This window comes from Monodelphis domestica, chromosome 2 (assembly GCF_027887165.1).
Source record: "Monodelphis domestica isolate mMonDom1 chromosome 2, mMonDom1.pri, whole genome shotgun sequence".
Taxonomy (NCBI): domain Eukaryota; kingdom Metazoa; phylum Chordata; class Mammalia; order Didelphimorphia; family Didelphidae; genus Monodelphis; species Monodelphis domestica.
In genome coordinates, this window is record NC_077228.1 from 424,377,260 (window position 1) to 424,395,378 (window position 18,119).

Below are 18,119 nucleotides of genomic sequence, written 5' to 3' on the forward strand. Positions count from 1 at the left end.
CAAATTATTGTAATTACATCTAGGTAAAGTGTAATATTTTATACATCTCTAGTAAGAGAATCTTTAGAGATATAAGCTGGTTATTTGAAATGATTCATTGGGGAGACTAGGCATGTTAATCTCTCAAAATCCTCAATTGAGGAGATTTCAACATGCTCATCTCCCAACAGAATCACAGGCGGGGGGGGGGGGGGGGGTTGTAGGAAGGGAATTTCCCTCCCCATTATGTCACTTATTTTTTTACATCATCAATCATTGACCTGGAGGTCTTTTACCATTGAGATATGCAAGTACAGAGAAACCATCAGAGAAAAGAAGTTGAAACCAAGGAGATAGGAAACTGATCCCATAAGCACTGTTCCCATAAGCAGTGTCAGGCAAATTAAAGAACTATGATTTGTTCCTGAGATGTGATGTGGGAGAGCTAGTGGGTGGAGAAAATTGCTTATAAGGCTTATAAGCCATTTACATATATATATATATATATATGGCTTATAAGACCAAGGAACTGAGCTCTCTCTCTCTCTTGTTTACTTCTGCCCAGAATTTGGAACCTGAAGAAACCCCTTTTGGTGGTGAGCTTCAATAGTAAGCTAATTAACTCTACTTCTTTCCTACATTTCTCTTTACTCTCACTACTTTGATGTGATAAAGCTACTAAAGCTACTAGTAGCCTCATAATTTAAACTATTACACCCCCTAAGCCCAAGAGGCAATCAGGCCCATATCATCCCATCCACCATGAAAAATGCTATCTACCACCAGAGAAAGAATGGATGGAGAATGCATATCAGAGCATGCTAATTTCCACTTTTTTTTAAATTGTCATCTTCTGCAACATAACCAATAACCAATATAGAAATGCTTTTGCATGATATCACATGCATAATCTATGTCAAAGTATTTACTGCCTTAGGAAGGGGGAGGAGACAAAGGAAGAGAAAGAATATGAAATTCAAAATTTTAGATAACTAATGGGGCAGTTAGGCAGTCCAGTGGATAAATCAGCCAAGTCTGGAGATAGGAAGACCTGGGTTCAAATCTGACCTCAAATACTTCCTAGATGTATGATCCTGGGCAATTCACTTAAATTCAGTTGCCTAGTTCTTACTACTCTTCTGCCTTGGAACCAATATGTATAGATACATGTTATGGAGTTTTCTTATTTTCTCCCTTTTTCTCTTTTAGAGGCAAAGAGGCAAAAAGATTTCTGATTAAGAGCCCTACTGCTGTGCAGGCTGTCAGTTGAAGACAGTTAAGAGGGTGTGGCTGAGGGTTGGTAGGTGAGTTGTAGGCAGTTGAAAGGGGCTTTTTGTCTCTGGGTTCCCTGGGGAGCGGAGCAGCAGTTTCTGGCTCTCTGAAACTGGGAGTTTTTGACTGACCATTGTGAATAGAGAAAAAGGATTTAAGACTTTAACAGCCCTATTGATTAGTGATTATTGTTTCAATTAGATAGGTAATTAGATAGTGGGTAAATTTTTAGATAGAGTAGGACAATACCTAGCAGAAGACACTGCCCTAGAAAGCTGATGGATTTAGGGTTTTTTAGAAAATTTTAGTTAGGACTGGGATCTTAGGTATAGGTATAAGAGTTCTTTCCCTTTCCTCCTTTCTATTTCCTACCCAAACTTTCCTCAAAATAAACTGTTTTTTGTTTTACCAAACTGCTCTTCTGACTTTTGTTCAAAACTTACCCAAAAATTTAACCCTTCACAGACAGAAAGTAAGGGTTTAAAAAATCTAACATTTAAAGATTATTTTATATCTAATTGGAAAAAATAAAATATTGAAAGATTTTTTAAAATTAAAATAAAATAAACCCCAAGTTACCAGTGACCTTGTTGCCAAATTTGATTGTCATTTCTCAATCTTAATCATTCTTGATCTCTTGGTCAGTGAACATGCACTTATTAAAGACTTACTATGTGCTAAGCTATAATTTCTGATGGCAATAACTTGGTTTTGAATTGCCTTCATAAATTCCTCTATTTCTTCAAACGAGTTCACATGACATCTTATTTGAGTCTAAAATATTAAACAGTAAAGATTTCAATAGACTGAATTAAGGAATAAGACATTAGTAAATGAGCATTTTTAAGCTCCTATTTTGTTCCATGCACTGTGCTAAAATTCTGGAGATACAAAACAAAACAAAACAAACAAACAAACAAAAAGAAAAGAAAATACAATCTTTGCTTTTAAGTCACTTACAGCATATAAACAGACAAACAAAATACCAGAATTTTAGAGTTGGAAGGGATAGCAGCAATGATCTAGATTAGGCTATAACCAAAAAAAAAAAAGAAAGAAAGGAAAAGAAAAAGAATGGCCAATATGCCATATCCAGCAAAGTATTTACACATTTGCTGGTTGAAGGCCATGAATGCAGTGATCATGCTACTTTCCCAGACAGAACCCTTCCATTTTCTGACTCATTCTTACTCCTTGAAAGTTTATCATCAAATAAAATTTACCTTATATTTGACTCTGCAAATTCCACCAGTACTCCTAGGCAGAAATACTATGTATTGGGACCAAGGCAGAAGAGCTATAAGGGCTAGGCAATGGGGATTAAGTGACTTGTCCAGGGTTACACAGCTAGGAAGTATCTGAGATCAGATTTGAACTTGGGCCCTCCTGACTCTAGGCCTGACTTTCTATCCACTGAACCATCTAGCTACCCTATACAATATTAATGGAACACAAGAACTATCAACCAATAAGATAGTTATATTAAAACATTAATACTTCCTTATTAAAATGTATTTTTTTTTTGCTATTCTCAGAGAACATGTCAAATAGGTTGCAAATTTACAGAAATTCTTCTGGAACAAGCATATTTTTTTAGTGAGCAGTAAAAGTAAAGACTGATAATAGGATCATGTCAATGGATATGTTGATTGTAATTAAAAGTGGTTTACCTCTTTCTGGAGCCTATGACATAGCTAAGACCCATGAATGGAATCAGAAGATTTTCAGTGAGCAATATCCATATGATCTCAATTAATCTTATGGTAGCAATGAAACTACTACACTGCATGGTAGAGTCACGCCGTCGTTCCTCCCCATGGAGGAACTATGAACTGTGGATGGAACTGTGGAGGAACTAGGAAGCTGTGAACTATGGGTTATGAGAGCTTTAATGTGAACTAATGAATAGTACATAAGGACCTGCCTTCCTCCATTAAAGAACTACTTTGCTGCCTCATCTTGGGATGGAAGCTATCCTGGTTCTTGAAGACTATATTATGAGAGGAAAAGCTCTAGAATATCTTATAAAGCTAGAGAGGTTTTTGAGGTAAGTAAAGCAGGAAGGCCAGCCCGAAGCCTTCCCACGAAAGGAAAGATAGAAAGCTGACCTTGGGGAAGGACTACAGTCAAGGAGATGGACAAGAAACAGGCAGATACACACGTAATATTTGACAATGGAGCTCCACAGAAAACCCTGACTACTTAGCTATCAGAGGACATGATATCACTAAGCAGTACTAAATTAACAAGATGTGGATATAGGAGTATAGAGATTAGCTGAGAGGAAAAGCCCTGATCCCTTGCAGCCTGGGCTGCAGGTACGGATCAGTCCGGCTTGAAGAGAGGAGATCAAGAAAGAAATCACAGGTTCCTTAGAGCTGGTACTCTAAGCACGATCCACTTGAGGATGAGAGATTGAGGAGGAAAGGTCTTTCAGAAAGAGAGAGAGATAGAGAGGGAAGAAGTTAAAGGAAAGACAGGAAAGACAGACATAGGTGAGAAGTGATGAGGCAAGAGAGACCTGGCCTTCTGTGGAGCTCCTATTTATTACCATTGAGATGCAAATGTGCACAATACATATGGATGAGTGCATAGTGTATTATCATTGGTTAATGACAAGGTATAGGTGTGGTTTGTCTTAGCCAGGTGAGCACAAGGAAACCTGATTTCATGCCTAACCTGGGGGAAGCTGGGATCAAGAGTCAAAAGGCTTTACTAGCCATGCAAAAGACTGAGCATGCTCTCTTCTAAGACAATCTTTACATTCTAACTGTTTCCCTTGTCCATAGATAGGTGTGGACTGCTACAGTAAGGACCTAGCAATAAATTGTATTTATCATCTGAGTTTCAGACTAATTATGTGTGGAAAGGGTCAACACCAAATGACTGGTCACCTAGTAATGAAATTTTCAACTCATGGAGTACCATCAATAGAAAAAGGACTCACACCAGTGAAATTATGGATTTTTCAAAATTCAAAATATAAAACGGTACATTTTATGGAAATTATCCACAATCAATCTATAATTGCTAATAATTCATAGATATATATGTAAATCTTCATTTCTAAAAGACAGATTTTAATAGATGATTTTATAAGATGAATGGGTTAAGTTTCTATAATGAAAAAATTAGAGTGTATTTCATTTGAAGCACATTCATACCAATAAAAAGTTATTTTTGCTTCATATACTCAATTCTATAACATGGACAACTTAAATCAGAAGTAGCACCATTTTTTTGGTAGCTAAAATATTAAAAGTTCCGTTTTCTTATCAGAATATCATAATTTGATGCTTTGAATACTAAAATAATCTTGAAGATCAAGAAATCCTGAAATAGCTTTACTTTGTAGCACTATGATCTGACCAGGTCTGTGAAACTGATTCACTATATACTCCATACCAAAGAAAGAATCTATAAAATGGAATACGCTTAGCAATAAAATGGAAAGATATATAGGGTCCTGGTTTTGCAGTATAGGAGTTTGATAGCATTCGCAATAAGAAGGCTTATGAACTCTTCCCTCTCTTAAATTGACTCCAAAACCAGTCCTGGGAAGAAAGAAGAGTTTTTATTATTTGCTAAATCAAATTCAATTTCAAACTCCAAAAATGTTTTGAGCTTAAAAAATGCTTTTTTAAATGAGTGCAAAAATGTAACAAATAAAAATAACCCAGTGAACTATATTCCTTTGAGTATCAATTTGTCATATTACCTCCTCCCATAAGTATGGTATTTGATGATAACCAGTGGTAGTAATGTCACTTTCATTTTAACATTCTCCCAGAAAAGATGGGGCACAAGGGATAAATTCTTTCCTTAATATAGTTCTCTAAGACCTAAACACTACCAATTACTTTTTTGATCAAAGTAGTTTCATGGATCTAACTAAACCATCATGCTATGAAAGGAATATAACGCCACCAAAAATCAATTTCAGTGAAACTGGTCAGAATTGGTTGTTTTCTTTGGAAACCTCCTTCCTAATCTAAGGTGAAAAATCATAGGGGGTGATTTTTTTTAATTCCTCAGTTTACATAATACTCCAACCCTCCATCACCACCACCATCCCACAGATAGACACACAAAATCTTCTACATCACTTAAGAAAAAATCAATTGTGAATTAAATTTCTGTAATTTGACATATACCTACAATAAAGCCCTACTTCAATGCCTAGATTCTACTTTAATCCAGATTAATCTACATGTCTATTTGTGGGTTCTATCAACATATTTTTGGGTTAAATGTGTTCTGTGGTTAAATTAGTCTAGGAAACACTGAACTAAATTATCTTAAAAAGAAATAAAATGAGGCATGAAGAATATACATCTTTTATATCAAACAAGAATGTACATTTTGTAGAAAAGGGTAATTAAACAGAGTCTTCTTGACTAGTCATTTAAATCACAACTCAAATCTACTCTGCAAGATTTGATTTTATTTTTGTGCCATGCATTTTATCCACATAAAGCAATTTACAGAGAAAGACCTTAAGTCACCTTAAATAACTTCTTTTCCCCAATGACAAGCTGGCTTCCACTAAGTTCCCTAGATAACAGAATAATAGACAGCATAGAGCCTGGGACATAAGAATGAGGCTCAGATTACTAGATGCAAGGGGAAAGTTTTTCAAGTATAATAGAATGCAGCAAGGCAAACATCAAACATAAAAACCTCTATGTCCTATAAACAAATGTGTTAATGTCAAGGAAACACTTTTTTAAAATTCTTGCATGATGCCATACATTTTATTAAACCACAAATCCTTAGCCTTCTTGAATCTCATGAGATTGCTACAAAAAGAAAAGCAAAGATAAACAAGGGGTTCCAGAACACTGATGAGTTCCAATGATTTTTGTCTCTTATACAACACATAGTTTTGGAATAAACTTTTAAAATGTCATTGGAGAGGGTTGGGGTACAATTAGGAAAAAGCAAAATTATTAATGATAAATAGGATTGAAAGGGACTTTAGAAATACTAAGTTCAAATTCTCCCATTTTACAGATGAAGAAAATGAGGGTCAGAAAAGTTATATATCTTGCCCAGGATTACACACAGCTAGTAAGCATCTGAAACAGGATTTGAACTCGTGTTCACAACAAAATTAAAAAAAAAACTCTCCACCATACCTAAGAGGTTTTTCTGTTTCCCTAGAAATTATCAGAGCTAAAGTGATGGTACCTAAAGTGATGGGACTGGAGTCTTTCTTCTTAATATATTTTACTTAAGCCTCTTCTTAGTGCTTACTTATACAGTGTCTAGCACATAATGAGTACTTACCAAATGCTTACTGATTAATTGTATTTACCTTATAATTATTTCAATCCCTCCTGATTAAACAAAGTGACTGAGTCTGAAAATGGATATAATGTTCTGTCCTAGTAATCTCCTTCTTCACTATCCTGAAGCAGAGTACTCAGGAGGGCAGCAACAGGGAGCAGTTAAGTCAACAATTCATTTTACAGCTGAGGAAACTGAGGCAAACAGGGTTGAGTGGCTTGCCCAGGGATGTCAAGCTAGTACATATCTTAGGCTGAATTTGAACTTAGGTCTTCCTGACTCTAGGCCTGAAATCTCTATTCTATGCCACCTCGAAGTCCTAAGCATAGTACCTGGCACTTAATAAATGCTTATTAAATGATTGAATAAAGGAGAACCTGAGTATTCCTCCCTGTTGCCGCCTATTCTAAGCACTCCTCTTGAAATATATTTAAACCCTGTCTCTAGCTTCTCAGCAATCCTATGCCATGTGGCATGTCCTAAATTGCAATTCCTTTACTTTGATTAAATGCCCCTGTCCTTACTACTTTAGTAGTCCTCTTTATTTCAGGGTAGCAGAACCAGAGAAGGAAATGGCAAACCACTCCAGTGTCTTTGCCAAGAAAATCCCAAATGGGGTCAGAAAGAGGGGTCAGAAAAGGACACAACTGAAAATGGCTGAACAACAACAACAAAAAAAAACAATTCTGCTGATCCAGGGAGTACAGTTTAAAAAAAAAAGTCTGGGTCCTCAAGGATTCACTAATTAGAGAGAGAGGTATATATAGTACAGTGTAAAGTGTTAGGTTCCCAGAAGGAAGGAGCTACCCATCCCCTTTGTTCAATTACTCTCCATGGGACTTTCTTTTAATGAGTTTAATTTCTATACTAGAACAAAATGAGACTGTAATCATTCTAAATTAATCAAAAGAGAATGACTGAGGCAGGCCAGGAGAAGCATGAGCATGGACAGCCCCTCTGATTGAGTCAGCTAAGAACAACTCCCTGGCCTGATCACCAGGTAGATGTGGAAGAAGCCCTGGAGCTCCTTGTAGATACTTTGAAACTAAGGAATGGAGGATGTGATTCAGAGAGGCTCAAAGGCCCAGAGCCAACGGAGTTTGGGAAACATCTCAATACCTTTTAAGGAAAAATTAGTCTAATTTATGTGGGAGGCAGAGTTAGGACACTGAACATCCTGCAAGCTGCCTCTGAACAGGCAGGAGGCCTCAGTAGAGGGAAAGGGAGGGAGAGGAGAGATTTGTGGTCTTTGTATCCAGGCCTTATTGGGTTTGTTTTTTTGTTTCCTTCTGTTTGAGGTCCTAACAAAGGAAGTAGTCCTTGGCCACTGATTTTAATCTAATTGTTAGATTATTCAATTGTTAATCTGCATTCAACCATTAACCCAATTTGTTTCATCCTAGGTAGTACAAGACTCAGGGACTGGTCCAGGGTTATCCAACAAGTAAAGGTTTGAAGGCAGATCTAACTCAAGGCCAGGCTTCTTCTCACCACTATTAAGTTTCCAGGCCACCCATGCTTATGGAATTGAATTGTACCAAAGTAATTTACTCTAAGTGAATGTAGAAGTGAAGGGTAGACGCAGGCACAACTAATTCAGAAAGGAAAGGGGAAAACTGCTAAAATTCCATATGGCTTTTATTCTTCAGGCATTTCTCAGACATGGCAGACTTCATGACCCTGTTTGGGGTTTCTTGACAGAGACCTAGGAGTGGTTGGCCTTTTCCTTCTCCAGCTCATTTTACAGATGAGAAAACTGAGGCAACAAAGGTTAAGTGACTCATCCAGGGTCATAGCTAGGAAGTACCTGAGACCAAATTTGAAAGTCTGAAGATGAGTCTTCCTAACTCCAGGCTCAGCATTCTCTCCAGGGCTCCACTACAAAGAGGGTGAGCACGAGGGAACAAGGAAAAAACATGGAAGCTGGGACATTTGCTGTAGAAAGGAGATACAGAGACCAAATCCCACCACAGACACCAGCTGTATGAATGTGATCAAGTCACTTAACCCTTGTTTGCCTCATTTTTCTCTTAGGTAAAATGGGTATAATTGCATCCACCTTCTATGGTTGTGAGAGGAGCAAACACAGTAAGTGCTACAGAAATATTATCATTATTATTACTCAAATCAGATCTCAGTCACAAACTAGCTCTCTGACCCTGGATAAGTCACTTAAATCCTGTTTGCCTCATTTCCCCCATCAATAAAATGAGGCTGGGGCAGCTAGATAGTAGTGCAATAGTAAAGAGCACTGGACCTGGAGTCAGGAAGACCCTAGTTCAAATGTGACCTCATGACCCTCACAAACTGTAATCCTAGACATTTCCCCTCGACCTCTGAGGTGTCCTTATCTGTAAAATAGGGATAATAATAGCACCTAACTCCCAGGGAGTTCCAAGGATTAAATGAAACAACAGTAAGCACAATATACCTGTTATTATGATGATCTAAACTTGGAGGGTTGTGATTATGGGCCAATATTTATTGCCCGTAGTTCCCAAACAACATGAGAAAACTACCTGGGTTCCCTCCATCCCTCTTCGGGCTGATAAACTGAGGCGCAGCCCAGCCAAGTGCCTGGCCCAAGGTCACGTGAGCAGTAGGCAGTTTGCGCCTAGAGGAAGAGAGAAAGGTAAAAGGGTAGGGGCCGATCTGTGGTTGGAGGCCCGGGGTCAGACGAGGTGGGCGCGGACCTAGCTCCGACTCGCAGGAGGCGGGGCGGGGGAAAGGGAGGAGTGGGGCGGGGGGGAGGGAAGGGGTGTGGAGGCCGAGGCCGCGGGCCCGTACCTTCCCAGGAGAACTCTCCTCCCGGTTCCCGCTTTAGGAACTTGTACCAGAAAGTCTCAGGGACGCCGGGCCCCGCCCCCTCCGCCGGCGGCTGCTGCGGCTGCTCCTGCTGCTGCTGCTGCCGCGGCTCCTGAGCTTCCGGCGGCGGCAGCACGCAGGCCAACTCCACCTCCGCGAGCCAGAGGCCCGGCTCCTGCAGCCCGCGTGCCCCACTGGGCCCGGCTCCGCCGGCCGCCCGCTTCATGGGCACTGCCCTCTCCGGCTCCCAGCTCCCTAGCTCGGGCCGAGAGCCTACCAGCAACAGCTGCGGACGGCCCTGGGCCACGCCGGGAGGCACAACCACGCCGAATCTGAAAAGCATCGCTGCGAGGCCCCCGAAACGCTTCCCTGACTGAGACCAGCTCCAGCCCTTCCTTCTCCTCTCCTAGACCGCGGAGATCCCAAGGGGGTGGGCCAATCCGGCCCTGAGGACGTTCCGGGGCTTTGCACACCGCGGGGTAAATGTCAGCGGGGGATCCCGTTACCACCTGCCACTGCTGGGGGCGGGGCGGGGCGGGGAGGGAACGCCCAGGGCAGAACCTGAGCGGACCCCCTTCTACACCCCTACTACCCCCGTGGAATAAATTACCAGGACTTCCTCGGCCCCTCCCACGAGGGACCCCTCTCCCATCCACTTGGAAGAGAAACGCTGCTCCCTCTCCCGGTGGGTGAACAGACCTGAGGGACAACTTTTAGGTCTAAAATGCATTTTAAGACATTTTGCTAAAATAGCTGTAAATGCTCTCGTGTAGCTGGGAGCTCCTTCCTAACCCGGCTGTATGGTCTGTGTGCTGTAATAGCTAGAAATGCTATTTGGCTGTAAGCGCCTTTCCAACCTGTACCTCTAACGGTTACAAATAGGTATTATTAACTGGCTATGGACTCCTTTCCAACCGAGTACAATTGTGTATGTGCTGTAATAGCTACAAGTGCTATTATTTGGCTGTGAGCCCCTATAACTGGGCCCCATGTATGTACCAATAATTATAAGTGGGATCTGGCAGTGGGCTCCTTTCTTACTGGATTGTACATATGTTAATGGCTACAAGTGGTATTATCTGTCTATGAGTTTCTTTCTCACTGGGGTGTATTGTGTAGGTGCTCAAATAGCTATAAATGAATGCTATTGTTTGGCTTTGAGCTCCTTTCTAACTGGCTTGTAAATATACTGTATAGCTATAAATTTTATTTTCTGGCTGTGAACTAGAACTTTCTAACTGGATAGTATAAATTGAACATGATAAAAAAAAAGTTTCTTTTCTTTTTTTTTTTTAACTTGGGACAAAATGCTACTTAAAAGCATTCTCCAGCTAGTTGTTGATAATTATTAGTACTGGGGGCAACTAAGTGGCTCAATGGATAGCCAGAAGGAGAGGGCCTACAGAAGAGGGATATATGTGTGTAATGCAGAAATTGTCTTTGGGAGAGCTATCCCTTGGAGTAATAGCGTTTGACTCAGGAGCAGTTTTGAATATCAAATACACACTTCTAGGTGACTCTGGATTGAGAGCCAGGTCTAGAGATGGAAGGTCCTAGATTCACATTTAGCCTCTGACACTTCCTAGCTGTGTGTGTAGCCTAACTCCCATTCCCTAACCCTTACCATTCTTCTGCCTTAGAACCTATAAGATAGAAAGTAAGAATTAAAAAAAGAGAGGAGAGAAAATGCCAATACAGATTTTGTATGGATGTAGGGCATTTAAAAAATTTATTTAGATGCCTTTAAAAAATTTTTTTAGATCAAGTTATTTTAGAAAGTATGAAAATGGCAGTGAGAAAATGCATGAGCCATATCTTTATAATTTGATCCTGTTTCTTTTAAATTAAGGCTGATAACTTTTTCTTTTTTATTTAAACAGCTTCAACCCAACCTATTCAACAGATGCTGCTGAAAAGGCAAAACAATTGCCCTACAGAGTTTTCCAAATATAGTTCCGGTCTACTTTCAACCTAAATGATTCTCAGTCCAACTTGTTTTGCCTATCAACAATATCTATTTCAGGTATATAAACTGATGTGCTGATTTACTTGCCTGGCTTTTCAGCTGCATATCTTTCTGGATAATTGTCATTTTTCAACCATTTTTTTTCCTGTATAAAAGCTCCAAAATATTCTAAGCCTTTACATAATCAACACATATTATCCACAAACAGGAACATCAGAGGACCTCACTACACATTATCCATTCTGCTTATACCCTGTTCAAGATATCTTCCACGACACTGAAGTATACTTTTGGTGAGCATCCCTCTTCTTTTTTTAATGTTTGATGTTGATTATCAAAAGTATTATTTATCAACATTTTCCTTGGTTGCATTCATCAAGGAATCTTGTATTATCATAACATACTTATGAGAGACTCCTCATTGGAAGAAAGCCCTTGAGCACTAGTGTTTTAATCTGAAGTCAAAGACTAATTTATTATCAAAAAACACTAAATACAGCAGAATCTTGACGTGCCTTTCAGGCAGACATGTGCCTATGAAGATATGGTGTACTGTAGGAAATCTTTTATGAATGCTGAGAGGTTCATTCCTGCAAAGATATAAGAGTAGTACATGTTTCTTCCTTTTTTAGTTCGTCTCATTTTGGCCTTCCTCCTAAACGTGATTTGGATTTTTGTTTGCCATTGAGGGGACCGAGGGACCAGGAATACCTTGGAGGCAACGGTGTTAGCCATGGAGTCCAAGCAGAGTGAGAGCAGTGCCAAGGGTGAAGAAGTGAAGAAAGAGGGGCACCTAGTCTCGGAGGCCAAAGTCCACTTTAAAGTGACCCGGTTCATCATGGAGGCAGGTGTCAAGCTGGGTATGCAGTCCATTCCAATTGCCACAGCCTGTACCATTTACCATAAATTTTTTTGCGAGACCAAATTAGATGCATATGACCCTTACCTCATAGCCATGTCTGCCATTTACTTGGCCGGGAAGGTGGAGGAGCAACACCTCAGGACTAGAGACATCATCAATGTCTCTCACAGGTACCTAAACCCCAAGAGTGAACCTTTGGAGTTGGACTCCTGGTTCTGGGAGCTGAGAGACAGCATTGTTCAGTGCGAATTGCTCATGCTGAGAGTTTTGCATTTCCGTGTCTCCTTCCAGCACCCCCACAAATACCTGCTCCACTACCTTATTTCTTTAAAGAACTGGATGAACCGCCACAGCTGGGAGAGGACTCCCGTCTCCCTGGTAGCCTGGGCACTGCTGCGGGACAGCTACCATGGAGTATTGTGCCTTCGCTACCCAGCCCCGCACATAGCCGTGGCAGTGCTCTATCTCGCCTTGCAGTGCTACGGAGTGGAGGTGCCTGCCGATTCTGAGGCAGAAAAGCCATGGTGGCAAGTCTTTAGTGAAGACCTTACCAAGCCAGTCATTGATAATATTGTGTCTGACCTGATTCAGATTTACACAATGGACACAGAAATCCCTTAATGGTCCCTGGGCCACCCAGGAAAAAAACAGACATTTGCTTTTTCTGACTGGATTTGACCCACCAAAATGGGCCCTGACTTCAAAAAGCTGATATCAAGATTGGTCACAGGGAACAACTTTGCATTAGCAAACAGAGAACTAAACTTGGGTTGGTTTCTGATGGTTCTTTGGTATTCATGTGCTGGTGTAGTAAAGAGGTGAGGATAGGCATTCCCTCTGAGCAGGTCTAGAGTTTATTGTGTTTAAATGTGAATAGGTCCATGTTGAAGGAATGCACTATGTTCGGTTGCCTTTTTGCACCTTAGGAAATTTTTTGAAGATGAAACTTTTGAATTTGATGTAGATTATATTTAAGCATCTCTTCATTAAAAGAAAAACCAAAATAGAATACTTGATTGTACCCTTTGGGGATATATTTCCAAGCCAGACATAAGCTTAACCTTTAAATATAAATAGAAGAATATTTTATTTCTTGTAATAAAAGATAAAAAGCATAAAGATGTGAGAGCAAATATATAGTTTAAGAGTTTGTGATGTTCTGTGGACCATATTGGGGATAGGAAGATGATATTAGCTATGATTTTTTTTTTCATTTTGTGTTATCTTCCCCTCCCTGAAATATAAAATATGAGCATCTTTTCAACACAAATGTTCTCCCAGAAATCTTATGTGTTCAAAATCTTGAAATGCCAAGATCTCTGAAAAATTAAAACTTTCCAGTAAACCCAAAGGTAAATGTGTACTACTAGGTAAAAAAAAAAAGTATGTCTATATTCACCTATGTATAAAAACTGGTTTAAAAGAGAAAACTATGGAGGGACCAGCTATGTGGTAAGCCTCAGGGAGTAACAGAAGAGAGTAAGTGATGGACTGGTACACAGAAAATGTAAAAAATCTGAGAAATGCTTCTAACAAACCTGGTAGCCATATGGAGAATCTCTATGCGAGAATTGAAAGGAAAATCATAGGAAGGGATAGGAGAGATGGGTTACTGTCAGTTCCAATAGAGGGAGCAAATTCATGGATGAGATCATAGATTGAATGAAGTGTCGGGAGATAGAAAAACACTTTTATAGTTAAGAAAGCAGGGCCAAATTGCAAACAGTTGGCCAAAAGAAACACCTGTTCTCAAGATTTTCACTTCTGTCATTTCCAAAACAAATTTGCTATTTCTATATTAAACTTGTTTGTTGGTTCCCTAATAAAGTGATTTTTTTTCATGTTTCTATTCTTATATTTGATTTCTGGTTTTTTTTATGGCTTAACATAATTTTACATAAACCTTTCATGTCTGAGATGGAGTAAAAGGTTTCATGCATTCAAAACATCATGAAATAACTAAAAGAAGTCTAGTAACTTAAACCAGTTTAAAGTTCTCAGCCTTTCCAGGGAGCTGTTGGTAAACCAGCATTTCACCCTGAAATATAGATACCCCAAGAAAAGCTTAGCTGGTTCCTAAGCATAGGAACAACCCTTAAAAACAATGTGCAAGACTAGATAAACAAAGGCCTCTTCAGTGGCAAAACAGGCAGACTTTAAGCAACAACCCTCTGCTTCCATTTGTTAAGGACTGAATCCAGTTATTAAATATTCTGAGAATAGTTTATATAAGAAAAAAAATACCCCTTTACATTCATCCATAAAGTGGACAGGCAGTTTTTCTGCCCCCTCCAAATACCTCATATTTTAATAGGGATTTTTTTGAAGTTGGCATGAGTGAGTTATATAGCAATTAAACAAGATACAAGGCATTTGATTTTAGGGTTTATACTTAAGGATACAGTATTTCCTACCAGGTAAAATCTAGGCTAGGTTTAGGAGACAAATGCTTTGAAAAAGTAATCATATTTAAATTAGGAAAAATGTTTCAAAACTGCTTTGTTGTCAGGCATAAACATAGCTTAAAGTTTTAGAGCTAGTTTCCCATTGAAGCAATATTTTAAAATTAAGTTCAGCAAAGAAAACAATTTCTAGAATAAAGAGGGGGGCACCCATCATGTCTAACGTTTATGTGCTAGTAACTTAGCAAAGAAAGAATATGACTTTTTTCCTGTTCCTAAAATAATTTTACCACTAGAAATAAAATATTTGAGTGACTGCTAGTTGTAATAAAGGGTATTATTATTATTACAGTTGGCACCTCAAGTTTGACTGAACCCCACAATCCTTCAGGCAGGATAGTTAAGAAAGAAAGACAAGATGTTCAAACATTGTTTTTGGTGTGGTGGTCATTGCAGCCATTGCCTGTTTTGGGCAATGTTTTCCCCACTTTGCCAATGTTTGGAGCCACTTACTATATAGCAAATTTACCCATATGGTAGTAGGAACTCTGGATTATGTTGGCAATGTAACAATGTCTATTTTACAGTTGCCATTCCAAAATGAACTGGTACTCTGGCAAGTCCTAGGACAAGTGTATGTATTCTTTATGGCTGTGTTGCAGACTCTAACCCATCTTAAAAAAGTTCTTCAGATTTGTGGTTCCCCTTAAATCAGAGAAGATTATGGCTGTTGATACCAACCTAGAAGGCATAATTAAGGCTGTGTTTGAACAATTGCTTAAAGAAAAAGAACTAGATCTAGTTATGGGCAAGGACAATGGGCAAAAAGAGAATGTACCTCAGGAAACTGAAAGTGGCAATGATAATGAGAACATGGCTGCTTGTGATCCTGAAAATGTGTCCTTTAAAGGAGGTCACTAAGCTAACTACTAATGCTGGTGTGTTACACTCCAAAGCCCATAGACAATTCTCCACATAGGAACTGGAATCCATAAAGGGCCATTTTCCCAGTCAGTCCCCACACCATGATATCTGTATATAAATTGTACTTGACTTCAGATGTGTGGTGCAGTGAGTGCTTGACCAGTCAGATGATGCTTAGGTTCAAATCTCCCACAAAACTTGGTCACTGTGACTATGAGCAGGTCATGTAACCTCAGTGGCCCTTGGTTTCCACATCTGTATAATTAATAATGCTTGGAATACCTCCCTCACAAGCCATTTTATAGATGAGGAAATGGAGGTAAAGAGTAGTTAAGTGGGGTTACCCATTAAGTGCTTGAGGCTGGATTTGAACTCCAGTTTTCCTGACTCCCAGCCCAGGACTCTATCCATTGCATTACCTAGTTGCCTCTAATGTGTAATGGCAACTAAATGTTTAGTGACTGATTAGTTGCTTTAGATGCCATTTCCTGGTAGAGCAGAGAACTTTTAGAAAATGCATCATTTTTTTTTTGCTCAGCTATTCTATCACCGTGTATGTGCATGTATACATGTGCACACAGGCATACCAAGCAAATTCAATTCTGCCAATGCCAATAGAAATCTTCATAATCACCCTCAGTTTTTGAGATTTCTGTGGTCAGGTAGGGTAACTGTGAGATTGCTTTTTTTGTAAATTATTGTGTTTCCTGTGAAGGAACATTCTTTTTAGTGAGTGGAGACCTTTTTAATTAGTTCTCTGAATAAGGGATTGATTTTCCAGGATCATTTTCTATAAATCTCTAGCTCTGACACAAACACCACAGGATTACTAAAGTCACTGAAGAAGAAAAAAAACAGTTTAACTTTGGGTGCATGCATAGTTATAATATATATACATATTTACACAAATATCCAGTTATATATATATGTGTGTGTGTGTGTGTGTATTATATATATTTACTGTATTTTCCTGTAAGTTAAATGTATATAAATATCTAAAATATATATATTTATTTATTTTATTTCAGCCAGTCATTTCAGTCATGCCTGACTCTGTGACTCCATTTGGTTTGTTTTTTTTTTTGGCAAAAATACTGGAGTGGTCTGCTCTTTCCTTCTCCAGCTCATTTCATAGATGAGGAAACTGAGGTAAACAGGGTTAAGTGTTTTGCTCAGGGTCACACAGCTTTCAACTTGGGTTTTCCTGATTCCAGACCCAGTACTTTATCCATTGTCACCTAGCTACACACATACATATACACACACACACACATACACACACACACAGGATGGAATAGCTACTTTTTACATTCTTTAGGAATTCTTTCATTAATTGAATGAAAGCATACTTTACCAAAATAATTTATTGATTGCATTACTTAACTATGCAAGAAAATTCAAATAACTGCTCAACTTAGAATGACCACATTTTATAACTAGAGGATACTTAAAGGATCATTGGGTTCAACTTCTTCCTTTTGGAAATGGAGAAGCCAAAATACAATATAAAAGTATCTTATTAGGGTTAGCACTTATTTATTCAACTAAATTGAGATTTAGTCAATTTAGTAGATTTAGAACAAGCCATCAAGGAGAAATGTTGCCTGTAAAAGGCTTTGTTTCTGTTTTGTTTTCTTTTTATTGTTACTAATATTCTTCCTGATAATACCTAAAAGTCTAGCTCTGCATAAGTAGCACTTCTGTCTTGAGACCTTGAATGCTATTAGTGATATAGTATCCATCTGAATCATAAAAAACAACAGTCCTCAAGAGCAAAGTGAAAAATAATTTTCAAAGAGTAGACTTCAAAAATAATTACAATATTTTGTCCGTAGGAGTAATCTGCTGGTGTGGAATAATAAAAAAGTGTTGCTTGTTTTTGTTTTTATAGACAAACTCCTCTTGGAATGTAATGGCACAGTTTCTATCACCATATGTAATCTGATTCTCCACTTGTTTAAGTCTCTGGGATTGGAAACATTGGAAACAATAGTATGCTGGGAGGGTATTTTGCCTTGGAGATGCTATTTTTAAAAGCCTCTTCTCTCTTTCCTCTTTCTTTTTTCCCTCTTCCCATCTCTCACTCCAAAAGACAATACCCTCCCCAAGTAGTTTTAGCCCTAAGAACAAGGGCTGTTCACCCTTGCTTTCTGGGAGAGAAGCCATCAAGAAAACCAAATGTCTTTCCAACCATTTCCAATCATTTACATTTGTCTCCTGAGGGATAATTTGCTTCCTCACTCCCCAACTCAATTCAACCGAATGCATGAAGTACCTACTGTGTGCAATGACCCCGGATACCCCATTGGCATCTCAAATTCACCATGATCAAAAAGGAACTGCTTTTCCCTTTCTTTAAACTCCCCGGTCAGGTTCCTAGACTCTGACTCTAACCTTCACTCTCTTTAATCCCACAGAGCCAGGGCTTTGCCAGGTAGTATCAATTACCCCTACACAATATATCTTACATCCATTACTTTCTTTCCACTCACATGGTCACCATCATTCTCACCTCTGTAAAAGCCTCCTAATTGGTCTCCAACCAATGAATCTTCTCTCCTCTCTAATTAGTCTTTCACACAGCTGCCAAAATAATCATACTAAAATTCATTTATGTACA

The 18,119-nt window shown here is 39.0% G+C and overlaps 2 protein-coding genes across 4 annotated transcripts in view; one reads left to right on the plus strand and one right to left on the minus strand.

Moving 5' to 3' along the window:
- Positions 1-9,688, minus strand: part of EPM2A (EPM2A glucan phosphatase, laforin) — a 171,800-nt gene extending 162,112 nt beyond the window's left edge. For both annotated transcript variants that reach the window (XR_008916704.1, XM_007484693.3), the window contains exon 1: positions 9,328-9,688. Coding sequence is in view for 1 of the 2 variants with exons in the window: in XM_007484693.3 (XP_007484755.1) it covers positions 9,328-9,688 (361 nt within the window). In the remaining variant the exon portion in view is untranslated. The remainder of the gene's footprint in view (positions 1-9,327) is intronic.
- LOC100031915 (cyclin-Q-like) lies at positions 9,685-14,028 on the plus strand. Of its 2 annotated transcripts, none has more exons than XM_007484690.3 (4): positions 9,685-9,824; positions 11,226-11,368; positions 11,520-11,604; positions 11,944-14,028. In XM_007484690.3, the coding sequence occupies exon 4, from the start codon at positions 12,045-12,047 to the stop codon at positions 12,792-12,794; it is 750 nt and encodes a 249-aa protein (XP_007484752.1). In that variant the 5' UTR covers positions 9,685-9,824; positions 11,226-11,368; positions 11,520-11,604; positions 11,944-12,044; the 3' UTR covers positions 12,795-14,028. The 2 variants fall into 2 exon arrangements, with proteins under 2 accessions (XP_007484752.1, XP_007484754.1); XM_007484692.3 differs by lacking the exon at positions 9,685-9,824 and adding an exon at positions 9,894-10,030.
- Positions 14,029-18,119: the final 4,091 nt, after the last annotated feature.